General features: G+C 43.0%; 2 protein-coding genes across 3 annotated transcripts in view; both read left to right on the top strand.

The window, feature by feature from the left end:
• Positions 1-381: 381 nt before the first annotated feature.
• On the top strand, positions 382-17,152 carry pcyt2 (phosphate cytidylyltransferase 2, ethanolamine). The gene is made up of 13 exons (XM_006635401.3): positions 382-670; positions 7,889-7,977; positions 8,495-8,656; positions 9,179-9,245; positions 10,363-10,447; positions 10,905-10,946; positions 12,154-12,292; positions 13,034-13,116; positions 13,463-13,540; positions 13,951-14,016; positions 14,125-14,190; positions 14,477-14,565; positions 15,036-17,152. The coding sequence occupies exons 1-13, from the start codon at positions 549-551 to the stop codon at positions 15,169-15,171; spliced, it is 1,224 nt and encodes a 407-aa protein (XP_006635464.1). The 5' UTR covers positions 382-548; the 3' UTR covers positions 15,172-17,152.
• A 2,193-nt stretch (positions 17,153-19,345) lies between these two features.
• Positions 19,346-20,424, top strand: part of gnav1 (guanine nucleotide binding protein (G protein) alpha v1) — a 44,653-nt gene continuing 43,574 nt past the window's right edge. Inside the window, exon 1 of one of the 2 annotated variants that reach the window (XM_015356643.2) lies at positions 19,346-20,098. In XM_015356643.2, the coding sequence (XP_015212129.1) occupies positions 19,969-20,098 (130 nt within the window). In that variant the 5' untranslated portion in view covers positions 19,346-19,968. The remainder of the gene's footprint in view (positions 20,099-20,424) is intronic. The other variant, XM_006635146.3, reaches the window with a different exon arrangement.

Below are 20,424 nucleotides of genomic sequence, written 5' to 3'. Positions count from 1 at the left end.
AATCGCATTGACTTTTGCAGATACTAAATGAGTATCTTGAAGAAAATAGCTTTATATGATGTTTAAAGACTAGGCTTTGATAAAAAGATAATGCTGTTAAATCGGATTCGTGGTTGACAGACCGTGATTGCTCTTTCGTTCAATGAAATTAATGTAAAGAAATCGAACCACCAGCTGATCATAGGGTGGTGGCGGCGAGTGTAAAAAAAAAAGTCACATGACGGTGGAAACCTGTACCTGTTAAGATGTCGGCCACCAGAGAGGGTTCAGTCATGTGTCTTTTGACGTAGCCAACTCCTCCCATGACGCCATGTCCCCGGCACGAATGAGGTTCTTCCCTCCTGCCTTTCCGTCACTCCTCTGCAGACACCGGCTAAATGTGGAGTGAGGGGCTTTAACATCTGTCATTTCCCCTTTATAAACTTGTTTTTTTTATCGGTTCATGACGGATTTTGCTATTTTAATATATATATATATGTATTAAACAATTACCCCTAACGCAGTCGCATTGATTGTATTTGTAGAAGGCCAGATCTCTGTGTTTTAAGATGATCAAGAACGGTCACCACGCAACCAAGGAGTCCGGGAACGAAGTCGGGGCTGGTCCTGGGGGCACCGCCGGCAGCCCGGAGAAGAGGAAGCGGGTTGTCCGTGTGTGGTGTGACGGCTGGTGAGTGCGGTACAGTGCGCTGGGTCGCGGGCGATTCGGAGAAACTGACATCTTCGTCCTGAAACTTGACGGGGAGTGCATGTTGGAACGTCATTGAGTTCAGTCACATTTTGTAACGTTATGCAACGGGGATTTTGGTACAGCGTGTACCCGATTTAATTCTGCAGTAAAGAAATCGGAAGCGGCCTTTTTTTAACGCGGTTCTCATATGTGATTCTGTTCATTTAGCGAGTTGCCCCCTCCTAAGTGTCAGGTTGCGTAATTTTACTACTTCGCGAAGCCTACGTCTGTTATCTGGTGGTGGGGTTTGGGTGTCAACTAAAGGCGAGCATGTTATTTTAATTTCTTCGGTCATACTTAGTTTGAGAATTCCTTAAGATGCTAATTCCTCCTACCTGCTACTTTTACTCCTTTTAAGCTTTTATCACAGTCATCGTCTTCGATCAAATTCCGAGTGTGCACAGTGATGATGCACATTGCTCAAGCGTTAGCGCCCAGCTGTCTAAATGACCGATCGCGTAGGCAGCGTAAGCACCACAGCAACATTTCTACCTTTTAATAATTTGTGAGGTCGAAACAGAGCCGTTTCAGCATCGCGCTGATCAGAGCTGTATGTGCTGGAAGTGACCCCCGTCTGTATCTCCAGCTGCGGTGCCACCCAGGCCACGTGATTTAAAAAAAAACAGATGCAGATTCTTAATAGCGTTCATTAGAGCCCGTCAGGCGTGTCACAACTTGGCTGTTTTGTTTGTTAAATAGAATTCATGAGCTGCAGATAATCCCGCAGGATTGAAACACTCAGCCTTTAGGAGCTCATTATGGTAGAGTAGCTGGATGGAATTCCTCTGCCATCTTCCTTTTTAAAAAATAAATGTCATGTAGCTACACATGACAGAACCACACTCATATATGCCTGATCATGTGGTGCATTTTCACATAATTGGAAGAATCGGGGTTTTATGAACCCATAGGGAATGTAGCTCTGGAAATTCCTGAGTGCAACAGAAGAGATTCACTAAGCAGTGTGAAGTCCACGTTCCTGTTCCTGTTCGCAGGTGCTGAGAGTCGAAAGTATTGATTCTCTTGGATGCTGGGATGTACATCTTCACCAATATCTTCCTGTGCTGCTAGTGCTAAGTATTATGGGCTGGGAGAGTCGCTCTGTGTGCTGAAGAATAGCTTGGCCTTCAAGCTTGCACTTCTTAAACATTCCGGAAGACAGTGTCTAATATTCTGCTCCGTCAATGCACAGAGAGCCTCCTCCACGCTTTGTCATCAGTAGCACAATAGAGTATGTAAGTGCTGCCATTGTTCTGAACTGCAGAGCCAACCCACTCAAAGCATCTGGGCGCTGTGCTGCAGTCGAATAGTGTAAATCACTGTTCGGTAAACTTTGAAACGTAAATCGTTGGTCCGTGGGCCTAGTTGGTGAAACAGTGTCCTTAAGTGAAGTGAATTGCTGAAGACTGACAGGCTATAGTCTCACCTGGTTCCCCTGCCTTCAGACGCTGGCTCTGAGTTGTTGTGACTCATCTTTCTGATAACGTGGATGAACTTGTACGTGACGTTGTTTCAAGGGAGGGCCTCTGCGATAATAGACTTGCCTCAGCGACTGCACAATTTATTTGATGTCTTGTGTTGACGTCTATAAGGGTGGTGCAGTGGTTAGCATTGTGCTGAGCCCTTAGGTTCTACTCTGGTTCTATCTGGGGTACTGGCTGTGTGGACTTCGTATGTTCTTTTCGCGTTTGTGTGGGTTTCCACTGGGTGCTCTGGTTTCCTCCCACAGTCCAAAGACATACAGTACTTGTAGGTTCATTGGTTTCTGGGAAAACCGGCCCTGGTGTGTGTGTCTGTGTGTGTCTGTCTGCCCTGTGATGGACTGGCGTCCCGTCTAGGGTGTATCCTGCCTCGCGCCCGTTGCTTGCTGGGATAGGCTCCGGCTCCCCTATGACCTTGACCTGGAAGAAGCACTTAGAAGATGGATGGATGGATGGATGTTAAAAAAAAAGGTTACTGTGTTGAGAGATGTGTTGCTACCCTCTAGCCTGGTCTTGTCAGACCTTGAAAACTAAGCACAGCTCAGGCAGGTCCTGGTCAGTACTGGGAGGGGAGACCTCTGAGGAGATGTAGGTTGCTGCTTTCAGTTGTGCCAGCGAACTGGTAGGTGGACATCTTTCTTGAGCAGATTTTCCAAACCATTGCTCCAGTATGGCGATCGGGGATACGGGGATAAGCAGGCCGTTGTAAATAGCCTCCGCAGCCTCAGCTCACAGCCTCAGCACAACTACAGTCATATTTCTTTTGGTTCACAAGGAAAACGAACTGAAAACGAGTGCCAGGTGACTGTTTATGTTCCTGATAAAGCCGCTGACGGCTGGACACATGGGTCCTGTTTTTTTTAAGTTCATTCTAATTTTTTAGAAAGTGTGTGTAGGCAGGTTGCGAAAGATGGATTTTTATGAGGAAGAATCCTATGAAAGCAAAATAAGGATGACACATAGATAAAAAGAATTTCAAAAAGCTGCTGAACAGAAAGAACTGTCATCTGCCGAAGGTTCAGCCCAGGCGGTTTGAATTTGTTTGTGTGAAGGACAGGATTATGGTGGCATTGTCTTGTAGGATTCCAGTAATTTCCCTCTCTCTCTCTCCCGCCTCTAATGTGACCCAGTGGAATGTTGGCGATGAACTTGTGTACCAAAAAGCTAAACAATGAGATGCATCTGAGCATGGCAGGTTGCTGTGTCTTTTCCACACGTGTCGTTGATGTAATTTTCCCCCGGAATGTGCAGTCCTCTCTTTCTGGAGGGGAATTTCTGTCTGCATTAAGCGCGCGCGGTATTCTGGCATGAGAGATCAGCAGTTAGCGTGGCCGGCGGGAGTCTGAACTAAGTTTATAACAGTGCTGCAGCTGACTGTCACGGGTGCTGCCATTGAGGCTGTCAAAAGCTGCCTTAAAAAAAAAGCCCACTGAGATCCTGTAGTAAGGGGATGATAGAGGTCAAAGCTTGTGTTTACGAGCAGCCAGCATAAATATAGTAACGTCATCACGTCGGTTCCAAAGTCTTTCCCAAGCCCCAAGCACTACCTGCTCCACTGCTCCAGTCCCAGTCCCTGGCAGGGTAGAGGAAGAGTGTTCAGTAGTGTGCAGACCTGCACTGTTTATTCACTGGGGACAGAGGGTGAAAGGGGAAAGTCTTTAGACTGCCTGCACTGCTCTGTGACGTTGGACTGACACCTGCCCCACTTTTGAATTTCAAAATATTAAACAAAAAAAGTCCTGTCCTTAGCAGGCATGCCTGCAGAAGACTGCTACATAGATAAACTGAGTGTTAAAGAATAAGAACATTTCTTATTGATGAATGAAGCGCCAGGTAGTGAAGTTGCCATTCATCACTACAAAGGAAGTTCTGTAATGACAAGCCACCCTGCCAGGACCATCACACTCGTTAAGGCCAGCCTTCCCATTGGCCTTAACAAGGTGTCATGACTTACAGCCTTCGGTCTGGAAGACCAACATTAGTGGGCTATTAGGCTGTAAAGCTTTGCCAGCATAGATACTGTTGTATTGCTGGCTGTGAACATCCCAGACTCTGAGTGACAGTGCACAGACTTAGTCCAGCCTCCAACATACTGAAAGCACGAAGGTGTCGCTCTTCTGAAAAGCAGGGGATATTGGTTCCTTTCTGTGTTTTTTTTCTTCCTTCATCTTCAGGACTTACATTTAGTAGGCTAAGTGACGTCTCTACCTGTTTCCAATCAGCTTTTTCACCAAGGAGCTGTTAATGATCACTGAATAAATGAATCAAATAAATGAATATTTAGTAGTGAACTTGATTACAGATGTCTTTGCACCTGCGCTGCTTTGCACTGTACAGCTGTCAGGAAGAATGACCTGCAGTTACCTTTAGTTTACCAGAGGTAGGCACCTATCTGAGGCTAATGCTGCAGTAAAGTTACACTGACACAGGTGGCCCTGTTAGCAACAGCTGTTTTACCTGCGCCCCAGCAGCAGCAGCTAAAGTCCTGTATTTATTGTAGATATTAAGGATGCTGATAGCAATCAGTACAAGAGCTGTCATTCTTAGGTGCAACACAAAGTTAATCCCTTCTTACCTTTTTTAATATTTATCAGCGAGAAACAAGTTCACATTTGGCTTGTCAGTCACAGGAGCAGTCTTTTTTCCACCCACGTTTATAACAGTATGTGCCTTTGTTTCCCACTTTAAGGTAGGCGCTTGATGTTAGTTTACAGTCAGCAGCTGTGCTCATTAATATTTCAGCACAGTTCAGAGTGCTCTTCTCGAGTACTGCTCCACTCCGAGAAACAGAGTGACCATTCCTCTTCCTTGCATAGTTTTTCAGTTTAAATGCGCCAGCTGTCTTGTTTCTTTGTAAGCTCCCACACATTTTGAATTGACAAACTGAAGTTGTTGCAGCTACTTCTACTGCTACAACCCTCATGGTATCACATTACAATGATATACAATAATGTTACTGTCCCTCACTGCCTCTTATCCTCTTGAAGGTGTTGTCTATGGGACCTAGACTGATATTGTCTGTCAACTGGATGGTGATTTTGTCTCAGATTTGTTTGTGGAGTAATCTATATATTTCAGGGTTTTCTCTCTCTCCAGTCCCAGATCACTGCTGCAGCTTTAGGTGTAGGAGGGCCAGTCAAATCACATTTGTTTTTTTCAACTGCAGTGCAGATGAAATTTAGCAGACATCATAAGGTTTGCAAAACTCCTAACTTGTGTGCTTTCTCCTGTTTGAGGACTAAAGTGATCGTAAACTGTAGGCCTTGGTCTGAATGACTGCTTGGCTGTTATTTAAAGCTGTATCATGGGAGCCTTTATTACAAGGCAGTTCCCTTACCCAAGGAATTATAAATCATGATGATGGAGATAAGATCACTTTATTAGCCATATTCAATTTCTTGCATTAGGAATTTCTTTTCGCATACCCCAGCTTGCTCTCCATGGGACACACGGCGGGAGAGAAGCCTGGGGTCAGAGCACAGGGTCAGCCATTGCACAGCACCACTGGAGCAGTTGGGGTTAAGGGCCTTGCTCAGGGGCCCAACAGAGTAGGATTCCTCTGCCGCCCGCGGGATTTGAACCGGCAACCTTCCAGCCACAGGCGCAGATCCTTAGCCACAGAGCAACTGCTCTGCCCAGTAATCCCTCCGAGAGTTTGTACAGTATATGTTGAGTGATGAGGTGTAAGTAATCTGAAACTTCAGTGAGATACAGATGTTCTTAATATATGTCAGCAGAATGGAAACTATTCTGTGACGAGATTACATTTCTGTTGCTGTTAAGACAGAGGAAGGCAACATGGGCCCGATGTACTGAAAGGCTCCTGTTTAACTTAAGACCGCAAACATTTTAAGTTATTGAATTCTGCCAAGTAAGTTCCTAGGGCGTAAATAGGCAGCAAGCCAGAAGTCATGGATAGTGCCTTGTGGACTAGTTAACTCAGATTATGGATTGCAATTTAGGTAATATTCTTATACTTTTTTTAAGTGGCAGATTTGTGACTTGATTCAGAAAAAGAGAGGGTTAAGAAATTTACCGTTGTGCCTTTTTGGCAGCATGAATATCTGAACTCTGTTGATGCATGATGACTGCTCAGATGAGGACTCTGACTCGGAGGAATCTGGCTTTCATTTGAATTTAAGTTGTATGTGATATGCAGTGTCCTTCCACTGTAGGCACAGAAGCTGGTGAGGTGGTACTGTACTGTAGGGGAGATACTGGGGAACAGATTTATATTAGTGGAAGGCTAAAATTAAAAAGGTGTTGTGGTTTTAGTAAATTTAGTAAAAAGAGTACGGCCAAATCAAAGGATGTTTTGAGAAGGTAAAAGTTATTTTTTTGTGAGTTTTACCCACCTCACCCTCCCGCAACCTCAAGGATAAGGATAATTTTATTGATGTGATGCCCCTGAAACAATTCATTCAGGGTTGCAAGTAAATCATGGTGAGGTGGGATTTTATGTGGACTGCAGCATACTGCCTTAAAATACATGCCAAATTGCTTTATCTTCTTGCAGAGTGAGAGGTTGGCATCCTAATTCAGATAAAATCTGTGGTATAAGTAAGCAGTTGGGATACGCCATTCATAACTGCTGTGTGGGCTTTTTATAATCCCGAGTTGGTGTTAATCTAATTACCACAGGATATACAAGAAGAATTTTCATGGATAGCACTGAGGTCAACAGATGATAAAACCTGTCTGCTGTAAGGAGCACTTTAACTTCCCATTGACCTCGAATTGAAGATAAACTGCAGGATATTTTGTCTTTATTCAAAGTAAGTTATTACTTTCCATCTAATAAGGCCGTGTGCATTTCAAACAGTAGTTGTTTGGCAGTAATAAAGCTTTTGGACTTTGTACGCTACATTTTCAATTGAGCTTGCCCTGATCCAGTGTGGTGACTACATTTTCCTGTACCTTATCTGAGGGAACTGCTCAGTTCAGTAAATAGCAGGAGAATAAACCTCTGTGGGAACCTCACCTAAGGTTCCCAAAGCAGTAGAAAAAATAACAATTTAATCCAAAAGTAGACCAGAGCCTGTACAGTGCACTGGATCATAAATCTCATGCTGTGCCCTGAGGCTTAGAACTGCCCTTTGGACCCTGCTGCTGGGTAGTGTGTAATCCTGCTTTTATATATTTATATATAGCCAGTAAATTGTAATTGGTGGTATAGACACTTTGAAGAAAACTCTTCACTCAGCAGAGTCCTTTATTCATGCGCATGGAGAGGATACAATCATACAGATATGAGAGCAGCCTCACCAGATGATGTCAAAGGTAGTGGGTTTTATACAGCAGATTCAGGGTAACATAGCTCATTCTAAATTTCCATGTTAGGAGCTGTTTTTCTCTACAAATGTTTCTTTGCAACTGACCACTTCTTAAGAAATGAAAATTCACCTTTTATTTGGTGAAAAGGAAGTATACCAATAGAAGGTGTGAAATCAGAAAGATAAAAAAATGTGCCTGCAATTTATTCCTTCATACTGTTGCTAAGTAAAAGGCATATTAGCAAAGACAAATAGTTACTATTCCTCACGCAGAATCCAGAATGACTTCAATGCTCCCCGCCCTTACTCCTGCACCTCATGCTACCTTCAATAGCCATTTCTTGGTGCCTCGCGCCCTGTGTCTCCCGCGAAAGCGCCAGCATGCCCTTGTGTTTGTGTTTCAGCTATGACATGGTGCACTACGGCCACTCGAACCAGCTGCGCCAGGCCCGGGCCATGGGCGATCACCTCATCGTCGGCGTTCACACGGACGGTAAGCTGGAAAGACAGTTTGCCGCGGTTGATTTCGATAAAGCAGAAGCCACCAGCGTCAAACTCCTACCTGGACATCAGGCCGGCGACGGCCAGATTCCAGCGTGGCCCGTTTCTGGTATCCCCTCCTAACTGACTGTGACCCGCTGTGGGCTCCTGTGGTAAAGCACGGGTCCTGATACATGAGAGCACAAGTTACGGCTAATCCACAGCGGAGAAAAAAGGTCAGCCATTTGCTCTTTCTGTTGAGGTCCCTACCAGCAGAAACTCACAGCGAGGCTGTTCCTTATAAAGGGAGTGCGCTAGTAAGAGATCTGGTGTTTGGTACTCTGCACATGTTCTCAAAGCTTCAAGAGCAGCTCGTCAAACCGTGGCTCGTCATCCATCCAGCGATGACTAATGGAGCGCGTTCAGGGTAGAATCCAGATTCATGCTCTGCGTGAAGAGGGCGATGATTCTCCTGGTTGATTCTTGTTTTTGTTTGCCTGCCCTGTCTCTCTCCGTCCTCCACACCCCAGAGGAAATAGCCAAGCACAAGGGTCCTCCGGTGTTCACCCAGGCCGAGAGGTACAAGATGGTGCGTGCCATTAAGTGGGTGGACGAGATTGTGGAGGGGGCCCCGTACGTCACCACTCTGGAGACCCTGGACAAGTACAACTGCGACTTCTGCGTCCATGGGGGTAGGCGATCGTTGGCGCAAAGATGCCCGAAGGAGATGTAGATGTTAAAGAGCAATGAGAGCAAGGCAGTTTGTTTTTTTTGCGCAATTAAACAAAAATAAAGTATATATTTCATTTATTGTCTAAATCGAAACATACTAGCTTCCTCTGGGCCCTGACTTTACAGAGACATTGAAGAGTTTGAGATGTTAGAAATTGGGGATCCTTAAAATAAGTAAGCAAGTGATTAGAAATGATGTTTGGAATAGAGGATTGAAACGGCACTGAAATCAAATTCAGCATTCAGCAACCTTTAGCTTTTTATATTATAGTGATTTAACAGGTGCTTATGACCAGAGGTGTAAGATATGCGTCAACAAGAAGTGGTATAGAGTCATGTACATTACTGCCTAAGTGTTAAAATTTCTTGGGGTAACACAGAGTGATCCGTGTGCCTGAACTGGAGCCCCTCTCCCTTCTCTGCAAGCTCAGCCCTGGACGTTCACGTACAAACAATGAGAAAATGTTCCTGTTTCATTGCAGATGATATCACGCTAACTGTGGATGGCAGAGACACATATGCAGAGGTTAAGACATCAGGAAGATACAGGTACTGTAGGATTAAAGGATGTAAAAACATTTAAAAGGATCTTAGACACATGACTTGCTTGGGGGTGGATCTTAGGATGACTTCATTTTAGCCTGATATTTCTAGAAATACGGAGACTTGAGGGGTGCATTTTCTCTCCTTTCCTATATCCACTTAAAATCCAGATCGTTTCCAGTTTTTTATTTAAAAAAAAGTCCCATCAGTTTCTCTTTTTGCACCATTGCCCTTTTTTCATGCTGAATATTCCCCTTTACACATTCCCTCCTGACTTGCAGACATTTCTCTGAGTGGTGTGTTTCTGCTAACTACCGTTTCCACAGAAAGACTTCTCTAAACATGGGGAAGTGGTGTAAGGTAGTGTGTCAGTCTTGTACAGTCTCCCCCTTTTAACTGTTTTGTTTGTGTCTTTATTTTTGTTTTATACCCGTCCAATTTGAATCCCCACTTGTTCCACTGAACTGGGTGGGGAGGGTGTGGTTGGACAGACGCCCTCCCACTCCCCACGCCACGGTGGCAGCTAAAGCCTATAAGACAACCGGCTCCCTTTAAAGCCCTGCTCTTGCATTTAGCCAGTTCTCTCCATTCAAGAGGCCATCAGCTCCAGTGTTCAAGTATCTGTCTTTTACTTTGTCTTAACCAGCCAGGTCAATTGAGAGCAATGACCGCCTGGGCTAGATGCTCACATCAGTACAGCAGAAACCCATGACACAACAAGTTTAAAAGAAAATAAATAGGGAGCTGCTGTTTCACCCAAACCTGTCTTACCAGTAGGGTAATGTAAGCTTATATTTGTACGCTTGTATCATAAGGGATATGATGGCAGAAGGAAATATTGGGTATTTAAACTCTTCTTACTTTCTGCAAGTATTGGCTATGGTTTACCTTCTCGTTTTAACTAGGGTATATATGCAGCCATGTTTTCTGCAACACTCTTAAGCTCAGAGAACACTTAAGGGGAAAATTAACTTAAGGCTTTTATTCAGCTGGCCATAGAACGTGACTCTAACTAAGACCTCCATGCAAACAGATTAAAATACGCGCCAGTGTCTCATTTCCGTCATTTCGGAAATCAGACTGCGGCCTCTCAGTTCTCAACCAAGGGCATTGTGTGTTGCAGGGAATGCAAGCGGACACAGGGCGTCTCCACCACGGATCTGGTTGGCCGAATGCTCCTCATGACGAAGGCTCACCACAGCAACATTGTGAGTGCCCCTCTGTTGGCCAGCCCAGCAGCAGCCCTGCTTTCACTGGGCACGGTAGAAAGGGACAGGGTTCGGCCCTTTTTCATCTTTGAACACTAACAGGTTTAGCCACAGCTCCCCAAAAATTACCTTTGATTCGTCAAATAGAAATGAATATTCTTAATTAATGCACTGAACCTGTCTATGCATTGAGAGTGGTTTTGTTGTACGATTAACTGATTTGTTTTGTTAAAGATTAGCCAAGGCAGTCAAACACCTTACTGCCTTCTGGTGAAAGATGAGGCGCGTCATTACAATTCTAATGCAGTGAAGGTTTAAGACAAACGCCTTCACGGTTCATTCGGTATCGGTTTGCCAAAGTCTGCATTGGTTACTTATGAAAATGTGTTGGTTTTTTTTGTCGCTCATTTAATGTGAACAGCTTTTTTTCATTAATCTGTTCTTAATCTCTTTGCAGGATAAATCAGATTACCAGCAGCATACGGACAACTTTGGAAAGGTGCGTTAGTCTCAATTCTGCATTTTCAGCTGATTAAATTTTAATTTGTCTGAAAGGACCATGATGGAAATGCCAATCCTCATATAGGTACATGTATACAATTAGGCAGGTGAGGAGAACTTAATAAAGTATTTAAAAAATATAGCAGAGGCTGTCAACACTCTGTACTGCTTTTCCAACACCAAAGCAATAAATAGCTTATTTATAGCTATTATGCCAGGGAGGCAGAAGTTTTGCCATAATCAGCTTGCTTGAATGATGTTTTAGTGGCTAGGAGTACGGTGCTCCTTTTTTACTGGGTTGCGTATCGAGTGTTGTTTAGTATCAACACAACCTTTAGACGGTCTGTCCTTCTTCTGCGCTGTTCTGTTTTAATGAATGGCTGGCATCTGTGAATGCTAGCTTGGCTAAAAACAAAGGAGTTTGTTGTGGTCAGTTTTATAGTTGATACTAAGGTGGCTATGGCCCAAGAATAGGGAGCTTTATTGCAGAATAAGATATTGTTCAGTGATCAGTCACTCAGAGACACTGCAGATCTGAGTTTGTGTAGTCAAAGGTTGCTGCATTTTCAAATATGACGAAAAAAGCATAACGTGTGTAACATCTCCATGAAACGGGCAGAAGTTATTTTGCAGGATGAAACTAGAACAGTCATGTTAATATTTATTGTGGCCACATGGTGGTGCGTTGAGACCAAGTAGTGCTGTGCTCAGAAGTATTTTATCCTGCATGTGAACGCTTTACTTTACTTTCTTTTTCATCTCTGGTTGATTTATTTCATGATAGCGCACTGGTTAGAGTGGCTGCCACGCAGCACTGCGGACCTGGGCTCAATTCCTGGAGTGCAGTCAGTGAGGAGTTTATATTTGGAGTATATATATCCTGTGGTCCTGACCCTGGTGTAAATGTCTGTGTGCCCTGTGAAGGACTGGTGTCCCATCCAGGGTGTACCCTGCCTTGCTACCGTTGCTTGCTGGGATAGGCTCCAGCTCCACAACCTGATTTGGACGTAGGGGTTAGAAAATGGGTGGATGGATTATTGATTAACATTACAGAATGGGGTACCTTGAAAACGACCTATATTTCAGGTAAAAAGATCCATGTCAGCAGCCACACCGAAGGTTATGTGCAGAAATTCTGTAGTTTTGCAGAGTTTGGTGGCCAGGGTTTTTATTGTGATGAGGTGTCTGTGTTCTGTGAGCCACAGGGCCCTACAAGCCGCAGTCCCTGGACAGGCGTATCCCAGTTCCTGCAGACATCCCAAAAAATCATCCAGTTTGCCTCTGGGAAGGAGCCGGAGCCCGGAGACACTATCATCTACGTGGCAGGAGCCTTCGACCTCTTCCGTATCCTTCTCACTACTTCGCAATTTTAACATTTAAAATGAAAATTAAAAAAAAAAACTGAAATTGCTGATTGATTAAATTATTGATTGGTGAATTTCAGATTCTGTTCAGAAAGGCAAGGGAAAATCACTCAGAGCTTTCTGTGGATTCAGGGGAATCTTTTGTCTCTTACAATCTCAGTATTTTACCACAAATTACTTTGCTTTCAGGTGTAGAGGGCTCGGGAGGGATTTGACTGGTTTGAGGGGGCTATTGAGGCTTTGTTTGTGGGTCTTGTCAGGCCCATATTATGTACTATGGATCTCCAGGTAGAGGTAGAGATGTCTGGGTCATTGTTACAAAAGAGTCAACTAAATGCACCCTTCCCTCTCTAATCGAGCTGCTGTTTGTAGGCTTCACAAAACAATAACTTCTCTCTCCAGCTCTGTAGTGCTTGCTTCGCTCCCAGTTGCCTGTGGGCTGGCGTTGGTTTCTTCTCCTTCTTGTTCGGACTCTTGGTTCCTTGCAATCCAGAACGTGTCCTGCAAGCGCTAGCTGACCCACGTTTTCCTCCAGCATATCAACCGATAGTGTTGGTCTTCCCATTTTATCCTCTGTCCATGACTCTTCTCCCTCACTGTGGGGTTGGACTAGGAGGACTATCTTCTTCCTCTGTCTCTTCCAGACTTGCTAGAATCCATAAGGCACCTCCAACCCTCATGACACCACACTACCCCTGCCTGCCCTTAACAGCACCTATAGATATCGGCCATGTGGACTTCTTGGAGAGTGTTTATAAGCAATCGGATAAGCCATATGTAATTGTCGGGCTGCATTTTGACCAGGTAAGCCATAAGGTTTCCAAAGCTTGTGTGAATGAAAACAGCATGAGTGTTATAGTACTTGCTTCTTAACGCATTATTTCTGCTGATGTGCAACAAAAGATTTTTAATGCAGAAGGCTTTAACAGATCGCATCTTGGGCTAGACCTGATTAGCAGTAAATAAACGTGATTGTCATTAGATACCAGTCATCCTGGATTTTTAGGGAGTGTTTGTGAGAGCTGTATGCAAGTACTTTAGCACAGAAAGAAACTATTTTCTATGAATGTGTTGGCAGAATGCATTGCTCAACAGGATCTTCTTTCTGCATTTTATGAGAGGAAAAAGAAATGCTGGTGTGTCTTTGCAGGAAGTGAACCGGTACAAAGGAAAGAACTACCCCATAATGAATGTTCACGAGCGGACTCTCAGTGTGCTGGCCTGCAGGGTGAGTGCTCTGGGCTCTCACACATCCACACTGCACACTGGCAATCGGCAACACACAAGTGGACCTTCACATATTCACAGGAAGTCAAAGTAACTAAACGTTATCTGTTCTGTGCCAGTGAAAAGCTGTATTATTTCACCCTTGGTGAAAGAAAAGGGTGAAAGAGGAAGAGAGCCGCAAAAAGACAGCTGACTGCATTTATACGCTGCCCTGTAGCAGTCAAAGTTACCAGTTTTACCAGGAGATCTTATTTTCAAGTCATTGTTCTAGTGCTCACCCTGAAAATGAGAAATGGCGGGAGGAGCTAATCACATGCGGATTTTTCCCAGGATTCCGTCGGGAATAATGCCAACCGATAATGCAAAAGTGCGGCCCATTGACTTTAACGCTCTGCGCTGTGTTTTTCCCAGTACGTGTCGGAGGTTGTGATCGGAGCGCCCTACGCTGTCACTGCAGACTTGCTGGATCACTTCAAGGTAAGAGGGGGAGAGACGTTGCCTGCAAGGGGAAAGGGGGGATTGGCGGTGAGGTTTGCACTGCTGGCGGTCAGCCCTGGTAGCTTACACATCCCTCCCTCTCTGCAGATTGACCTGGTGTGTCATGGGAAAACTGAGGTGTTTCCAGATAAGGACGGGTCTGATCCGTATGCTGTGAGTACTTTTGCACGATAACCATCCACCCTGTATTTTCCGTGGTAAGGTAGTGTGTGAAGGCCTAGGTCTGTGGGGACGACAGCAGAAGCAGAAAAGTTCTTACCATAAACGTAACGGCATCATCATTCTTGTGCTTTCCTTCGCACTTGACTATTCTTATCGGAAATAAACCCATTTTATGGCTCATTGGTAGTCTGGGAGATCTACACTGTTGTCCTTTGGTTTGATCATTGTGTGTATGGCAAATGTTTTCTTTGTTCAACCTGTTTCCCTTTAAATGTAGGAACCCAAGAAACGGGGCATTTTCCATACTGTTGACAGTGGAAACGACCTGACCACCGATGACATCGTTCAGAGGATAATTAAGAACAGGTGAATCCTGCTCCATGGTGGCTGGCTTATTTCAGAGCTCTCTAAAGCAGGGGTTTCAAACTCAGCCTAGGGTTGATTGATTTTTGTTCTGTCTCGTTCTGACTGTTTGGTTTATAGTTTGCCTTGTTATTCAAAACTTCTAACAAGGCTCGGAAGTCTTTTATGTGCTGAGTGTCAATGGACTTGCGTCAGTAGCATTTGTTGCATTTTTAATGCCTCTTAGTGTAGGTAACGGTAACTTAATGAAGTGAGTAGTTAGAGTAATCAGCTATAAAAGACCTTAAGAAAAATCCTGTATATATCTCCCTGAGATAAAACTTAGTCTTATATTGTTGCATCAATTAATAGCAAACACTCAGCACTGTACAGCAGTGGTTCTGTGTCTTGGGGTTGTCAGACTGCGTCAGAGGACGAGGCACAGCCCACCGATCAGTGCGGGCTGGACCTCAGTTACACCAACTGTGTTTCAGGCTCCAGTTTGAGGCACGAAACCAGAAGAAGGAGGCCAAGGAAATGGCAGTGATACAGGCCATGAAGAAACGAGAGGAGGAGAAAACCAAACAGGAGCAGGACCAGACTCTGCCACAGGACGAGCAGGAGAACTGAGCTGTCTGGAAAACACCGGGGGGAGGGGGGGGCTGTGCTTTCTGCACAACACATAATACAGTTGCTGGCATCAGCTGGTCTGTGTTTAACCTCAGCAGTAGTGGCAACAGGGGGTTGACCAACCTGCACACAACACTTCTTGTTAACTTCTTGTTGTCATGGTTATTTGCCCCATCTCTTTCTTCATTCAGCAAGGTGTCAGTGAGCCGGTTGTATTTATTCCTTAATGCATTCTATTCTTCCCTGGGATTCCTGGTCTTTATGAAATCCTTTTGCCAGAAAGATTAGTCAAGGTCATTTCTATTAAGAAGTTCCATTTAAAAAGTTAAAAGTTAACTCAAACTTAAAATTAATTACAGGAAACACCTGTTGTGAAATCCAGCTCTCAGTACAGGAATAGATTTAACAAAGCGCTACAGCAGAAAATATGGAATAAATTCACGATAACTGAGCTTTCTGATTACTTCTAAAATATTCTGTAGTCTAAAGAGAAGTAATAGACAAAATTAAGTGACTATTTTAAAAGGCACTCCTTAAGGATGGCTTAATATTTTACATTTTAATAATTTATTATGTTTTTAATGGGGGAGAATATGGCAGATGTTTTAAGTGATATGAGCCCAGACCATGGGCCATACTTATAAAAACAGCACCTTTTTACGTTTATGGAAAATAAATCTGAGATTTTATTCATCTTGTTGACCAATCGCCATTGAATGCATTTAACGTTTGGCCCGTCCTGACTTTGCACTATAATATTTTTCAAAACTGGATAAGCATGTCATAATTTAAATTTTTCTCCAAGCTCAGTTCAATTCAAAATTCCTTATTCATTCATTCAAGTGAGGAGGTAACTTTCATTAAAATACTCACTGGGTGGGCTCAAACCACCAACCTTTCAGTTAACAGCCAAAAGCGCTAAGCGATTTGGGCCACAGAGACTCCGGTAAATGATCCAGTTCCTCTCTCTATAATACTACAGTATATGTATAATATCAATACGTTGTGATCTGATCTTCAGCCGAGATCTACTTGTATGATGCTTATAAAATTATTTGATTTTGTTGGATGGTATAAAGGGGCAGCAATCCCAAAGTATGGGGGGCAAGACCACTTTGTACAAAAAGGTTTCAGATATTGCAGAAGCAAGAAATGCAACCTTTACGTCATCTAACAGATCGACTGGATGATATAGAGAATTAAACACTACTTATTTATAGCAGCCTGTGTGAGGGTGTTTTGCCATAGTGAATAGAGAAACTGCTTTATCCTCAGCTTGTACAGTTTTTTTTAAATTGTAATTGTTAATTTATATGACACTGTACAAATTAAAATAGTTCTGGAACTCGATGCTAATTTGAATGTTGATAATGCCGGAGTGGTTTTCTTTAGTGCAATAGTAATAATGGTTACACTTTGAAGAGACGAAACTTCATTATTGCGCGGCTGAAAGTGATGAGAGATTTTTCCCTGCGCGCAAGCATTTTAATGTCCTCTACCCTTGTACGTGTTTTGCTTTAACACTTTTGAGGTCACTATTAAGTCATCCTGTTTTTATGCCTATGTTTAGTCACTGCTTTCGTTATAGTAGACTCATTCTGTTATGTCAAGTACAGTATTGTGGATGAGCAATCTGAGAGTCTGGGTGTGCTGAGAAAGCGTTAATTGCGTTGATGCCTTGGGTGAGAAATACTCATCGTCAGTGTTTATTACCCTGAGTCCTCAAAAGGGATTGCCTTACCTTCTCCAGTCCTATTGTGTCAAAGGAACAGCTGTGGACAAGAAGCAGGGAATTGTCTTCCCAGTCCGTTCTTGTTGTCCGTTTCTGTTTTTCCTTTTGAACACGATGGCGGCGCACTCGCAGTTTGTCTTTTAATAATCTGTGCTCTGTAACGTTGTCTTTCGTTTTCCTCACTAAGTGGCACCGTTTATATCAGAACGATGGTGGTAAAACTGGAAATAAAATCGGCATTTCCTGTTACCTTTGGTCAGCTGGACACAGCGGGTGTTGGAATCCTTTTTTTGTTATTTCCAGGTACACGAGTATGCTGGTTGTTTTATTTCACTGCTTTTTTAGCTGCTTTTTCCGTGTATTTTCCTGCTTATTCTTTGAATATACTCATGAAGTTCAAAGTGTGAAGTGAACCCAGAGAAATAGCTCCCTGTGACCTCTGCCCTTGTCGTGTCTCCTGTGAATGGGTTTGGTTCTGTCCAGCTGTGGACCTGACAGTACACGAAGCTCTAAATACGATTTGTTTTTGGTTCACTGATGAAGAACTTTAATATAAAGCGAAGTTTCTCTGGCATGGCAATCCCTACTATATATCTGAAGTGATGTGGGCTTTGCTACACCACGCTGCGTGGAGTCGAATGATAGAGCTGAAAATAATAGCTGCCTTGTCTGCTTTCATTGTCTTTGCGACTTCCCTCTAACAACAGGTTTAGGACTCTTCCAATCCCACAAGGATTGAACGACTTCTAAAACTACACAGCTGAAAGTTTACTGCCTCTGTTAGTTTAATTTTCGTGCGTATCCGGTAGAAAATGTACATTTCAGCTGTTCGGAAAGGTTGCAGAAGGGTCCAAATTTATGAGTTGCTATATGGTCTCTAAAACATTTATTGAGGAACACTTGTAACAGGTAGTGTCGTCAGTATGTGCTGCAGTACACCACCTCTTCCACTAGAGAGTAGTCCCTCTATTTTTCTTTTAAAAGTTTGACGATTTGAAAATGTATTAATTGACCCTTCACGTAAAGCGATTTAGACACTTCCTAGAAGCACACTCATATCTTTTAAACCCTTGAACTAACAGAAGTATAATGTACTGTGAAAAACACTTAAGAACCTTATTCGGGCATTTACATTAGCCTGTCGTGCAAATGCACTTCAGTTCACCCGTTTCACTGTGTAGCTTTTCCTAACTCGACTTACACGAAGGCTAAGTCGCCTTACATCATAGCCGGACACTATGATTTGTGATTTTAAAGAATGAGGCAATCGTATACAATACTAAGCAAAATAAGTACCAAAACTGAAAATACATCGGTTTTGTCCGTGGCCATAGACAGGATATTCAGTTTTATATCCTATGTATTGGTGCTTAGATCTCTATTTTTGCCTTTGGTCTACATGGAGAATATACATAAGGTTATCCTCGGAATTGATTTTTGGTCCGTAGCTGATAAACACTCACCAGGGATCTGAACAGACCACTGCGAGTTATTTTTGCTGGACATTTCTGAAGGTCACCTACGTATTCCTCCCTATTTTTAACTGGGAAGGACACTGTAGGTATGGAGCTTTGATCACTGTAAATGAGCACGGTGTGGGCCTACGCTTTCTGTCACATCCCTTACACTCATAACCCCTTCATACTGAGAACCGCTAAATGTCAGTTCATTAGGAGAGCTGTGATGCTGTTTTTCCCATTCAAGCGCTATAGGAAGCAACGCTTCATGTGGAAGCAATCAACTTTGGAAATCGTCGGCAACCCGATTACTTACTTAAAGAGTTTTGAGTAACTTAATTAGGAAGCCTGAGCAGTCCTTCCTCTGCAAGACATCACGAAATGGCTGATAACAGAGCATTCCTCGGCGTTTTAAAAAAATATTCCTCTCTCCGCGAAAATACAATCCTTCCCTATACAGCCCATACAAGTATATAGTGGTGTAATGTTGCCTTTAAAACAGGGATTTCTAATAATCATTCCACATAATTTTCAGTGCTTTCCTGCAGCTGTATTTGTATTTAACATCAGATAAACACTAGGAAGCATTCTTTCGACAACCACCTATGGATACAAGATTTTAAAAATAAAAATAGTTTCTATATTTTTAACGGGACTATTTTTTTGCACTCTTATGAAACAGCTGACATTACGTCCATAAGGGCGAGGTACAAATCTTTTACAAGATGATGTTTCACAATCAAATAGTCACGGTATTGGGAATCGTTTACTTCATTTTTTTTATTGATTTCGTGGAAATGATCATACGATCGAACCAACGTCTCAGAATTTTCAATTTTCAAAACATCAAAAACATTAAAATCGACAGGTTGTTCCAGTAATTACGTATCAGCAAATTAAATCTTAAAACTATTAATTGCAACCATACTATGCAGTATCCATCTGAATTTGATACCGTTAAACTTCACATTACCTCAAAACTGGCAGCAATTAGCAAGAATCAAATCAGCAGTATCTTAGCAGTTCCACTGTTATGATGTGGGCGCTTAAGTAAATATTTGTATCTCTTTCACATTCAAGTGAGTTTCGGGTTTATGTTAACTTGCTTTAAAAAAGCTACATTCAGGTGTCAATTTTCTCAAAATTACGTCACTTCCCTTTGTAAGCCGAAACTCTACAACAGTTCGTAGTAGTAGTCGCCGAAGTAGTTGGACGGGGTGACTTCTTAACTAAGTTTTAAAAGTTTTGCACCGGTGTGATTTCGCCTGTTCTAAATCCATTGCGGAAAAAAAGCCTCAATCTCAAAAACAAGAACATAGCAGCAATAAAACACAAATATATGCATTTTATATTTTTCTGCTTGTCTGAACGCTACAGGTAACTGCAAAAAATAGGGCATCCCTGTGCTCTTAACGTGTGTTAGGGACGGCAAAGCATATTTCGGAATCAGGTATGTGCAGCGTAATCTCGAGGAATAAAGAAGCATTTAAAAAAGCTGGAAGAAATGAATCGAGTTAAGATTTTTGAACCTTGGAGGTTCGCTTTACTGTGAATCTTCAGCAAGGAAGATTTTTTTTCGATCGTTTCTTGAAGAAATGAGCGAAGAAGATGGGATTGTGTTTGGGTTCTGAGATGACAGAGGAGGAAAAGAGAGCCAGGATTCACAGTGACAAAATCGACCGAGATCTCTATGAGTATGCTAAGCAAGAAATGAACGTGGTTAAAATTCTGATGCTGGGTAAGTGATCAGACTAGCCTGAGATTTCGAAAAAAACAAAACGCCGGTTTTTGAACATTTAATGTGAATGCAGCTGTGTGCGTGGGTTTAAAGCGAGGGTGCTCTCTCATGTTCAGTAGCATATCTCAAACTGCGTTCCTGGGGCGTCTAGTGTCTTCTGTTGTTGTTTTTTTTTGTCACCTGAGATCTGTTACATAATTGGTCTAAGTGTTGAAATAACTACATCATTGTAATACTTCTTTGCCGGGCTCGCAAGTATTTCATAAGTATGTTTACCTTTAATGAAGCGAATGGTTTGAGTGTTCAGCTGTAATAGACCTTCAGCA

The sequence above is a fragment of the Lepisosteus oculatus genome, chromosome 9 (genome assembly GCF_040954835.1).
Source record: "Lepisosteus oculatus isolate fLepOcu1 chromosome 9, fLepOcu1.hap2, whole genome shotgun sequence".
In the NCBI taxonomy this organism is placed as follows: Eukaryota; Metazoa; Chordata; class Actinopteri; order Semionotiformes; family Lepisosteidae; genus Lepisosteus; species Lepisosteus oculatus.
This window is presented reverse-complemented; position numbering and strand designations above follow the sequence as displayed.